The 12604-nt window shown below is 42.4% G+C and overlaps 1 protein-coding gene across 4 annotated transcripts in view; it reads left to right on the top strand.

Moving 5' to 3' along the window:
* RAD54B (RAD54 homolog B) overlaps positions 1 to 12604 on the top strand; it is a 1676581-nt gene that overhangs the window by 956349 nt on the left and 707628 nt on the right. For all 4 annotated transcript variants that reach the window (XM_044066559.1, XM_044066560.1, XM_044066556.1 and 1 more), the window contains exon 4: positions 2179 to 2421. In XM_044066559.1, coding sequence (XP_043922494.1) covers positions 2179 to 2421 — 243 coding nt within the window. The remainder of the gene's footprint in view (positions 1 to 2178; positions 2422 to 12604) is intronic.

Raw genomic sequence — 12604 nt, 5'->3', positions numbered from 1 at the left:
GATAAACAGAGTCCAGAAGATACCTTCACTTCTAGCTAGAAGCCATCCACTCTCAATTCTTAACGCTGTCGCTTGGTCTCACCACAACACCACCACCCCGAGCCCTAAAGTGTTCATGATGTACATGTTTGTCATTGCAGGGCACCTGAGGTTGTAGAAACAAAAACAAAAAAGAAAAGCTATAAAGGAAAGGTTTCAAATTATAGTGCGTAGGGAGATGCAGGTTAGCACTGTGAAATAACCAGTGAAAATGAATATGAAATATAAAGTGCAGTAAGAAAAACTATAATATTTGTAGGGTGGAGGAAACAGAGCATGTGTTTTTGAAATGTAAAGGATTGTAGAGTTCTGAAAATGTTTAAAGAATGTTGTAAAGAAAAAAATATGAAAAAGTGTATATAGATATGGTATGTGGAGAGTATGAGAAACGAAGGAAGGAAAAGAAAAATGGGATAAAATATGTGCAGTGTACGGAAAATGAAATGTGAAGAGGTATTGTACAACAAATGAAATGTGAAGAGGTATTGTACAATAAATGAAATGTGAAGAGGTATTGTACAATAAATGAAATGTGAAGAGGTGTTGTACAATAAATGAAATGTGAAGAGGTACTGTACAATAAATGAAATGTGAAGAGCTATTGTACAATAAATGAAATGTGAAGAGGTATTGTACAATAAATGAAATGTGAAGAGGTATTGTACAATAAATGAAATGTGAAGAGGTATTGTACAATAAATGAAATGTGAAGAGGTACTGTACAAGAAATGAAATGTGAAGAGCTATTGTACAAGAAATGAAATATGAAGAGGTATTGTACAATAAATGAAATGTGAAGAGGTGTTTTACAATAAATGAAACGTGAAGAGGTATTGTACAATAAATGAAACGTGGAGAGGTATTGTACAATAAATGAAACGTGGAGAGGTATTGTACAATAAATGAAACGTGGAGCGGTATTGTACAACAAATGAAATGTGAAGAGGTATTGTACAACAAATGAAATGTGAAGAGGTATTGTACAACAAATGAAATGTGAAGAGGTATTGTACAACAAATGAAATGTGAAGAGGTATTGTACAATAAAAAGAAATGGGTGAATTATAAGAATAAAACCTGTTGTGGCAAAGATGATGGAGATTATGGGAAAATATATAGAAGAAACTGAAGTGAATGTTTGAATTTCGAAGACCTGTATAAAGATCAAGTTTGTAGTGTATCAATAAAGCACCCTACTCTTTTCTATAGGTACCGTGGGATCTTTTACATCTACCTGAGCTACCATAAACTCAGGCAGATGGGACCTTGGTTTAATGACTCATCCATATGGATGGCACACTGAGGTGTGCAGCTCTTTCTGTATGCTCCACTATAGTGTTTGCATTGGAAAAATAATCTGTCCACCTGAAATAAATGAATAACTAAAGAAAAAAATTGAATTTGAGTTGGGGAGGTGTTAGTGTCTGTTTTCCATTGATTTATATGATAGTTAAAAATGGGCATTTGCTGTTGAATTGTATATTTCAGTTTGCCAGTTTACTTCTGTCAGTCTTGCCTGTGGTCGCGTGGGTTTCCTCTGGGTGCTCCGGTTTCCTCCCACATCCCAAAGACATGCTGTAGGTGGATTGGACACTCTAAATTGGCCCTAGGTGTGATTGTGTGCATGTGTGTGCCTTCTGTGGAAGGTTGGGCGCCGGGCTGGCAACTCAACACTGTAAAACTCCACTGCCAATCATGAGTGGACAGGTGATCCACTGTGGCAACCCCTAACCGGGAAAAGCTGAAAGAAGTAGTAGTAGTCTGGTGAAAATAAATGCAGAAGTCTAGATACAATTATAAATGTGAAAAATTGAGTTGGACTGTATTTCATGGTTACTAGGAGCCGTCGTGGCCACTGTTTGCTGGGTTTGCAATTTTCCTTGGAAAACAAAAATGTAATATTTTTGTATTATTATTTAAACAGTGTGTACACATTAATTATATGGATTTTATGATTTTATTTAGTCTGCAAAAAAGTGTAATTGCTTATGGGTGTATTGTAGTGTGCGTGTGCATGTGTATTTACACAAACGCAGACACACACACATTTATAAGTATATGGTTCAAACCTGTAACTTCTTGCATTGACTGGAATTTTTAACCAAATCAGTATACTGAACTGCATGTTTTGTGTTGCAGGGAAGCTACCTGAGCAGCATCATAAGTCAGGCAGCCTGTTTATGAAGCCCAAACTATGTCACAAGTCCCAGGCTGAACCAGAGGTCCATGAAGAAGAAGCCAAGACCATTACCAAGTATTATAGTGTTGTTTGGTGCAAAGCTTCAAAGAAAAAACACAAAAAATGGGAAGGGGATGCAGTTTTAATCACCAAGGGAAGATCACTGGTATTAAAAGACATGGAAGGCAGAGATATAGGAAAAGGTGAGTAATTTTTAATTGTTCTATGCAAGCATTCTCAGCTTTTTTTTTGGGGGCATAAGTGATACCAAGTTTTTAGAGTGTGACAAAGTTTTGCTGTTAAACTTCCTTGGATTGTTGCATTTATGTAAAATTACTTATGTAGCACTCCTGCACTGGGATTAAGCCCCCATGTCTTTTTTCATACCTTCTTTACTTAACTCACCATTCCTTTGTAATATCTCTGGTGACCCCTCATACTTAATTGCAAGGTCCATGCTTTATGAGATCGCCTTCTACTTGGTGAGTAGGTCCTTCCCGTCAGAGAGTAATTTGTATTCAGGCATGTGTTAGATCTAGTGGATGGATGGTAGAGCTTGGTTTCCATTATGATTATAAGAAGTGCCATTGATATTCAGGCTGTAGTTATCTTTGCTAGGTGGCAGGTATTTTTTTTTGCTTGATATTATCCCTTCAGTGAAAATTAAATTGCAATAGTACATAATTCTGATGTGCTGCTTGCTATCCCCTTTTATTCACTGTATTTAGAGTACGTACGTACGTACTAAACTACCAACTCATTCATCTTTTTTAAACACTTTTATTGAATTATTTGTTGTGCTGCAGGCAAACTTACATTTATGTGAAAGTAATCAAAGCATATTAACTTCAAAATTACAAACATACATGACTTGTATATCTTATAATCTAGGCAACATTACATAAATTATTCAATTCCTGCATTCTCTTAAACCTCATTCCTTCTCAAAAACATTTTTTGCAGGTTTTTTCCCACAATTTCCATTTTTCTATCTAATTTACTCCTACCCTTTTCTAAAGGTCCCACCTCCTGTTTTTATCTTTGTTAACAATGTTCAGTATTTACTCCTACCCTTTTCTAAAGATCCCACCTCCTGTTTTTGTCTTTGTTAACAATGTTCAGTACTTTAAGTATAGTTGGTTTAAGTTTTGATTTCCATTTTGTACCATTTGCTTTTTTTGGCAGCAACCAAAATTAAATTTAACAAGGCCTTACTATGTCTAGGAAATTCAGATTTAGTATACCAGCTCAAAAATCATTTCCTTAGAAAGGCTCATTTGTTCACTCAGTATTCCTGACAAAATATTTTGCAGGGAATTTTTTCAAGTCTGCCCAGTCATTACATTCCCAAAACATATGGTCGCAGTTACCTCTTGTTTCCCAGTCACACCTCCAACATTTGACATCTGTTTGTGGAAAAATATCTTTGGAGTCTGCTTGGGGTATAAAAATGTATAATCTCTCTTCCCAATTTTTTCTGACCTCTTCTGATTGATTCCTATAATTATCATGCAATATTTTATATGCTTTACTAATTATCCATTTTTAACAGCAGTTTAGGGTCTAGATTCAATTAAAAACCCAATCGGTGCAAATCTTTCATTTAGGATTCCCCAGTCTCTTTCTGTTTGTCTATACTTTGATATCAATCCATAATATGAAAGGTAATCCAAATGTCTTCTTGCCCTCTTCCCATTCTGTTATCTTTCCTTCTCTAGTTATTTGTTTTCAGTACCTTGGTTCCTTTGCCAGCTTTCGCCAGTAAATTCCAGGCCCTTCCTGTCTATTCTCTGTACACTTAATAGCAGTCCTCTCTATCGGCAGAATCTCCTTTCTCCATTCCCATATTGACTTAGTTCTTCGTGTACTTTGTGCTACTTTATTAATACAATCACTATTCTATATGACTGTCATTATTCTCCGTAAGGATCTGCATCCAAAATCCCTTTCCTTCCTTCTTTCTTGAATTACCTTCCCTTTGCTTCATCATCATCATCATCATCCTCTTCTGCTTTGAATTATCATTTTCTGCTCGTCTTCTGTACAAGAGCATTAACTATGTAGCTCTGAAATGTCCCTGCAAATCAGGTAATCCTAAACTTCCTTGTTCTTTTGGGAGGATCAAATTATCTCACGTGACTCTTGCCTCTACAACTCCCAAATAAAATCCTTCAACTACTGTTCATTAATTACTGTCCACAACGTCTCCTCGGATTTATAAAAATATGCCTGACTGATCTGCGTATAAAACTGAAGGGTCTAAAAACATTTTTACTTCTTGTATCTTGCTATCCATATCCATAGGTAAGAGCTTCCCATTTCTCAGTCTTTGTATTGTCTTTTAGTTAGTCTCTTCCCACACATCCTTAGAATCCTTGACCAAATCCTTTATAATCCATACTCCTAAATTCTTAATTTATCTTGTCCCCATAAAAATGGGTATGGGTGGACCAATTCATGCGTGGGTACCTAGTTTGTAGCTATAGCCTTTGTTTTATCTTCATTAATTTTGTATCCCCAAGCATCCTGAAATTATCTGAGAATATTCCACAGCACTGAGATAGATGTCTTTTTCCATCAGGTACAGAATATCATTTGCAAATAAAGCCAGCTTTTCTTGAACACCATACCAGTTATATCCTTGAATTTCTGAGTCCCTTATTTTCTTTGACAGTGACTCTAAATGTTATGCAGTTAACAAAGGGGAAAGCGAACACCCCTGCCTAGTTCATCTGTTCAGACACAGCCTGTCAGAGAGGAACCCTCCCATTTTGATTTTTGCCTCCTATCCCTCATATATTATTCTATTTAACATTACTACTGTATCAGGAAATGTAAATGCTTCCACTGCCCTACTTATAAAATCCCAGTTTACTCTGTCAAATGCTTTCTCTGCATCAAGACCCACCAATAACAGCAGAATTTTCTTACATTCTGCTTCCCTCTTGTTCATCGTTGTTCTGTTATTGTTGTCGAATGTTTGCCTCCCCTCCACAAAATCACAGTGATCCATATCTATCAATTTTGGCATCATCTTTGTCATTCTTTTAGTTTTTATAGACATAAACACTTTATAGTCATGGTTTAGAAATGAAATGGACCTGTATGTACCGGCCATAAATAAACTTTACAACAAAGGAGGAATCTCCTGCAAGATAAAACAAAATCCCAAAATAAGAAGGCATCTCTGATTAACATCAGTTAAAAAACTGCGCTCCCTCATTAAATCATCCAAGGCCAACTTCGAAAGAAAAATAGCCAATGACTCTTAAGGATAACAACAAGGCCTTCTTTAACTATGTCAAGAGTCTAGGGGCAAACTCTCAGATATGCTCCGAGCTAGTGCATAATGGCCATAAATACACTGAACCAACCGACATTGCCAACATCCTGGCTGACAAGTTCAGTGCAAACTTCACCCCTCCCTGTCCACCAAAGGGGCTAGCACCCATCCCAGAAGAATGTGGCGCTCCAGATATCTCAGACACACAAGTAAAGACAGCCCTTGCAAAGGCCAAAAACACAGCATCAGTGGGACCAGATTTATTCCAGGTTGTGTCTTAGACGAGCTTCAAAATGAACTAACCCCCCATCTCAAATCACTATTTAAACTCAGCCTGTCTATAGGCTATGTACCCAAAGAATGGCGTACAGCAACAGTCGTACCACTCCACAAAGGTGGTGCCACAACTGACCCTGGGAACTATCGCCCTATAAGCTTGACTAGCTTGATCTGCAAAGCCATGGAATGCATTATCATGGAGCTCATTAACAGGGACATTGGGAACCTCCAGACACTGGACCCCACCCAGTTCGGCTTTGTTAATGGCAGATCTTGCCTCCTGAACTTGGTTGACTTCTTCGAAACAGTCACCAAGGCCATAGATGAAGGGAAGGTGGTCCACACAGCATATCTGGGCCTCGCTAATGCTCAACACCATCCCACACTCAGGAATCATAGACAAACTCACCAGCTTAAATATTAACCCCTATGTCACGAGATGGGTTGCCAATTGGCTCTCAGACAGAACCCACATGGTAAGAGTGGCAGGCGCCATGTCTGACTCTAAACCAGTCACAAGCGGAGTCCCACAGGGCTCAGTCCTGGGACCCCTCCTGTTCGGTATATATTTCTCTGAAGTACAGGCAAAGGCGGAGGGACTGTGGCTAACCAAGTTCGCAGATGACTGTAAATTGGGTGCAATAATTGACTGTCCAGCTGACACAGACATCCTGCAAAAGGGTCTCACAGAGACAAACACTTGGTGGCAAAGTCACGGCCTCAAGCTAAATGCCAAAAAATGCATAGTAATCCCATTTAGGAAAAACAAAGTACCTACAAACTACCACATAGATGGGAATCCACTAAGTACAGAAGAAGTAATTAGGGACCTGGGTACCCAAGTAGATATCATGCTCTCCTTTGATAACCACATAGCCAAAACGGTCAGGAAATCCTTCTGTGTGGCACACCTGATCACAAAGGGTTTCTCATCCAGATCCAACGAGGTGATTGTGCCTTTTTACTCCTCACTCTTTAGGCCCATAATAGAGTACAATGCGCCATTTGGGATATACCTCACTAGACACCTGCAACAACTAGAAAGACCACAGAAGTACCTCACTAAGAGGATTAAGGGCCTTAAACAATTACCCTATGAAGCACGACTAAAAAAGCTCCAGCTCTTCTCAGTCGCTTACGGTTTTCTCAGAGGTGACCTATGTCTGACCTATAGGGCCATGTCAAACCCTGAACTAATGGACATGCTTCACCTCAAAAAAACGAGATCCCTCAGAATCACTCATTCTAGCGACTTGAACCTATGTACAACAATAAACAGGACATGCTGGCGGGATAGATTCCTGTCCCAGCGACTCCCCTCACTCTGGAATACAATCCCAATCCATATTCGACAGAGCTCCTCTCTGACCCTTTTCAAGAGAAATCTTGATGAGTGGATGGGTAATCGTAAGTTCTACCCTGGGATCACTTCAGGAGCCCTGTTGACAGAGGCCCAGGTTACTAATCTAATGGGGAGGCGAAAGCCATCACTCTGTGGCTAGGCTTATAAATGCCCATGGGCAGATAGCCTAGTACTTACCTATGAAACTGGATCAGATGGGACTTTACCGTCTTTAGGTATTACAACCACCATAGCTTTTTTTCCAGGATGTTTGTGCCTCCCTTCCTTTTAAAATATTGTTAAACAAAACCTTCCAGATCTTTATCACTTTTTTCTGTTCTAACTTCCACCAGAACACCATCTGTTTCTGGAAGCTTTCCTTAGATTTGTTATACATCACTATTTTTATCTCATCTACTCTTAATCTTAACTGTTAGTTGTTGAGCTTCATCTGCCTCTAACCTTGGCATATCTAAGTCTTCCATGAATACTTTCATTTGTTCTTTTTATTGATTTCCACACTTCTCTGCATTATATACATTTTCATAAAATTTATGAAATACATCTGATCTCTCTACAAGATCTCTATTTATTTTCCTTGTTATAGACACCCTAAATTTGACAGCAACTCTTTCTACTTTCTGTTGCCTAAGTTATTGTGCCAAATTTTTCTGTTCTGGAGTTATCAAACATAGTTGCTTGACAGCTATCTTTCTAAAGTCGCGCTTACTGTCCAGGTACTCCCTTATCTTTTCTTTAGCACTCTGCAGTTGTGCCTCCTCTTGTTCTGAGATACTCCTCTTATTTTGTAATACTTTAACCTTCATCAGCCCCTCTAAATGATAATTATTACTTCTTAATCAGATCTTTTTCTTTTATTTCTATCCTATTTATAAACTCCACTTTCATTTTATCCCACGCACTACCTATAACTTCTGGAGTACTCTCTATTTTCCCTAATAACACCTGGTTCATTTCCACTACCCATTTCTTAAATTCCTCACTTCTTAACAGGTAGGTGGGGGAAGTGCCAGTGTCTCATCTGTACCCTGCAGTTTTATCTTAGTAATTATTGGTGCATGATCTGAAATAGTTATTGGATTTGTATCAAAGTTCTCAATTAAATGGCCATGTTCCTATGAAATATAGTTTCTATCAAGTCTAGCCCAGTTATTATACCTTGGAGAATAATATATAAATTCTGTCCTAGTTCCTGCTACTGAATTCATGACTTTCATAGGAAATATATTTATAAATTTCTTCAGAAATCTACCCCCTTTTATTACATTTCCCTTGTATGCCTCCCAGATACATCCTTATTGTTTGCAAATCCATTTCTAGTTCCCACCTATAAGTGATATTCTCTGCTGAAAGCTTAATGTTAAGTTGTCATTCTCGCCTTCATTCTTGCTGGATAGGTTCGGAGCCGGCCTATACTATAACTCGAGAGCTATTTTTACCGGCTCGAGGCAGCCCTATAACCCACAATACCATGCGTTAACTCCCCAGATCTTGTTTGCCGCGAGGTTGTCTTTTTTTACTGGCTCGGGTCAGTAAAGAGATTTATTCTATTAAACTAAATTTTCAGATAGTTTTTCCAGTTAGTTACCCTTGTTTAGGTCCCTACTAATTGCCTTATTCATACAACCCTTTTTGTAGCCCTTCTTTAGTTAATTTTTATCTTTGGGCCTACGGGCTTTACTTTAGTTTCCCCACCCTTACAGTGTCTGTGTGTGTGGGTTTAGTCAGTTCCCTTAACTTTTTTCTAATTATAAGTTGAGTGTGTGTGTGGACTGACTGTGTTTACTGTGGTTAGGACTATGTCCAAAGACACTAAGGTCTCTGGATTCAAGAAGTGTGACTCGTGCTGTCAGAAAATGTCTCTGACAGATGGTCACACTTGTGTCTGTTGCTTGGGGCCTTTACACCTGCAGGACTCTTGTCCCATCTGTCACGGGTTTAGTTCAAGAGTCCTGCAGGAGAGGCGTAATAAGCTCATCCTAAGGGGCTTGTTAAAGCCCGATGACTCCCCGTCCAAGTCTGGCTCGGAGAAGTCTTCAAAAACCGCCAAACCCTCGGCTCCAGCTTCTGAGTCGAGGGCTGGCGTTATCGAGATGGCTCCGATATCGGTTCCATCCAAATCCGAGGCGGGCAAAGTGGTATCCGCTCCAAAACCAGCATCGGAGCCGACCCCAGCGCGCAAGCGCTCTCGGTCCCCCTCGGTAGATTCCGTCCGATCGGCTCCAAGATCCCCTCTCCTATCGGAGCAGAGTCATAAGACTCACTCATCTAGGTCATCCAGGCTCTCCGACCACGACATTGAGAGGGTGGTCAGTAGGCTCATAAAATCTCAAGCACCAGCCCAAATGCTCCAGAGCCCATCTCTCCAGACTGTGGCTCCTTCGGTACCGCTATCGATTCCTCCTCCGACTCTCCTCTCGAGTTCGGAGCCGGAGTTTGTCGGAACCGTAACCTTACCCACGTCGGAGCCGATACTCCCACCTTTGGCTCCGGTGTCGTTGGCTCCGACCTCTTCATTGGTTCCCTCCGTGGAGAGGTCCGGGCGCCGGGACTCCATTGTCGGCTCCGAGGGGACGAGTGGCATCGGACCCTTGTCCGACCCCGCTCTCCCTCTCGGAGCTTCAGCTCTGGTTAGTTCGGCCCCGACATCATTCTCGGAGCCTTCTCTGTCGGTGCCGGGGGCGGTTCCGGTCTCTTCGGAGCCGGGACTACCTTTGGTATCTGATAGGGGAGCCTTCGAGGTGATGAGGAGTGTGCTGGACCCAGTGTCCACTCCAAGGTTAAGTTCTGCAGCTCCTCCCTCTACAGTACCTGTTACGGTCTCTGGCCATCCTCCTACATCTGACAGCAGAGATCCAAAGCGTAGGGTACCCACTTTGGGTGTCTCCTCTTCCCAGGGTTCCCCTGAAGTTTCAGGGGAACCCCCTAGGAAAAGAAAGTGCAAGAGGAAGCACATAGACTCCCCCGAGTCTGTCACGTCGGACACCGACTTGGATGAGTCGGAGGGTTCCCCCAGATCCCCCTCTGAGGATGTCTCTTTTTCAGACATCCTAGAGATCCTAAAACAGAGGGGAAATTGGTCCACTCTCAAACCTTCCGAGGACAAGTCGGTTTACCTTGACGCTTTTGGATCTCCCCTTCCACCTCCTGGGTGTCTCCCCCTTTCGACCCACTAATGGAGGTAGTGGCTAGAAAGGCGTGGGCAGCTCCTGATTCAATGGAACCTATCCCTAGGAGGCCTTCTAAATTTATTTCTGCACCAGAGGACAAATCCTTTCTCACCAAAGGCGTTTCAGTTGATGCTATGGTGGTAGCAGCAGCCACTAAGAAGGAATTGGCTGATCCTTCTGTACCTGTTCATCCTGCTAACAGAGTCCAGGACCATGGACAGGTACGGCAAGCGGACATTTGCTTCAGCGACCTTTACTATGCGATCGCTGAACTATTTATGTCATTTCACCCGCCTTCAGAGAGACTTGCTCAAAGAGCTGGGTGAAACGGTACAGGATCCTTCTGCTGCGGGGTATCAGGACAAGATAAACTCCCAGCTGGCCACCCTGAACTCCATTGTTAACTCCTCCATGCGGCTTATCTCTTACGCAGCCGATGGAGAGAGTAGGGCCGCTGGCACAGGTGTTGCGTTGAGACGTCACACTTGGATGCGACTCTGTAACTTTGCCGATCCCTTCAAGGGGTCCTTCACCAACACCCCCTTTGATGGTTCAGAATTGTTTGGACCTCAGGTGAAGAATACCCTCACCAGATGCGAGCAAGATGGTAAGACTCTCTCTGCCATAGGAGTCCATTTTTCCACACCTTCTAGACCTTATCCTAAGGGACAGAGGGTGGAAAGATGTGGTTCCAAACCACAGGGAGTCGCCTGCTGCACGTGGTGAATTTCCCCTAGGGGCAGAGGGGAATAATAACAGATGCCCCAGGGGCAGAGGGGGTCCACAGAACCAGGGTTCCAGGGAATCTTTCCCTGACCAACCCTTTCAGCATCCCTGAGAAGCTGCCCGACTGTCCGCCTTCGGAGGCAGTTGGGGGAAGATTATCTGTACCCGGAAGCCTGGCAATCCCTCTCCCAAGACACATGGGTACAGAAGATCATATCCGAGGGTTACAAAATTCCCTTCACTTCCCCTCCGGTACAACTGCCAAGACCCCTACCAGACGTACCACCCACACAAAGGGGTCAGGCTCAGCTAGAAATAAAAAAGCTGTTAGAAAAAAAGAGTCATCCAGGCAGTCCCAGCAGATCAGCTAGGATCCGGAATCTACTCCAGATTCTTTTTGGTACCAAAAAAGACTGGAGACCCATTTTGGACCTCAGCAGATTGAACAACTCTGTACAAAAGACAAAATTTTGGATGGTAACACTGCAGTCCATTTTACCCTTTTTGGGCAGAGACAGCTGGATGTGCTCTTTAGACCTCCAGGATGCGTACTATCATATAAAGATACACAGGCGCTCCAGGAGGTTTCTCCGCTTCCGGCTGGGAGCCAGTCATTATCAATTCAGAACCCTGCCCTTTGGTCTCACCACAGCCCCCCCGGGTGTTCACAGTGGTCATGGCTCACCTGAGACGAAAAGGATTCCAGGTGTTTCCATATCTAGACGACTGGCTCATTTCCGCTACCACCAAGCAGCATCTTATAATGGCCAGGGATTACACTATTCAACTTTGCAACAGTCTAGGTGTTTCTATAAATTTTGCAAAGTCCTCCTTGTTGCCTTGTCAATGTATAAACTTTATAGGCGCCGTATTAAACACCACAGAAATGTCTGCAACATTACCACCTCAGAGAGTGACAGACATAAGGCGGAATGTTCAGTCCCTGTTTCAGCCCAACAGAGTTCAAGTCAAGCTAGTATTGAAAGCGTTAGGCCTCATGGCAGCGGCGATTCTTCTACTCCCATTAGCCCGCTTCCACATGAGGCTCCTTCAGTGGATGCTGTTTTCTCAGTGGTCCTTTCAACAGCTACCAATGACTCACAACATTTTGATAACCCCATCTTGCAAGAATCATCTCTCCTGGTGGATGGTTTCCCCTCAGCTTTTTCAGGGCAGACCCTTTGTCCCCCCCCCAGTTGCCACTGTGACAACAGATGCCTCCCTGATTGGGTGGGGGGGGGGGCATTATCAGGGCAGGACGGTCCAGGGCACATGGCAACAATCAGAACGCCACCTGCACATAAATGTCCTGGAGATGAGGGTGGTGCTTTTGACATTGCAAGCCCTTCAGAGCTCTCTTCCCACAGGGACTATAGCAATTCAAAGGGGCAATATGTCTGTGGTGTGGTACATAAACAAGCAGGGCGGAACAAAGTCCTACCCCCTATGTTGAGAAGCACTCAGACTTTGGCAATGGGCGATTTCCTCTCAACGGTTTCTGATAGCAACGCACATCCCCGGGAAGTCCAACGTCATAGCGGACAGATTGAGCAGAACTATCCTCA

Source organism: Protopterus annectens, chromosome 3.part1 (genome assembly GCF_019279795.1).
Source record: "Protopterus annectens isolate FY-2018-M chromosome 3.part1, PAN1.0, whole genome shotgun sequence".
In the NCBI taxonomy this organism is placed as follows: domain Eukaryota; kingdom Metazoa; phylum Chordata; order Ceratodontiformes; family Protopteridae; genus Protopterus; species Protopterus annectens.
The sequence above is the reverse complement of the archived record's forward strand: the minus strand, read 5'-3'. Positions and strand labels throughout refer to the sequence as shown.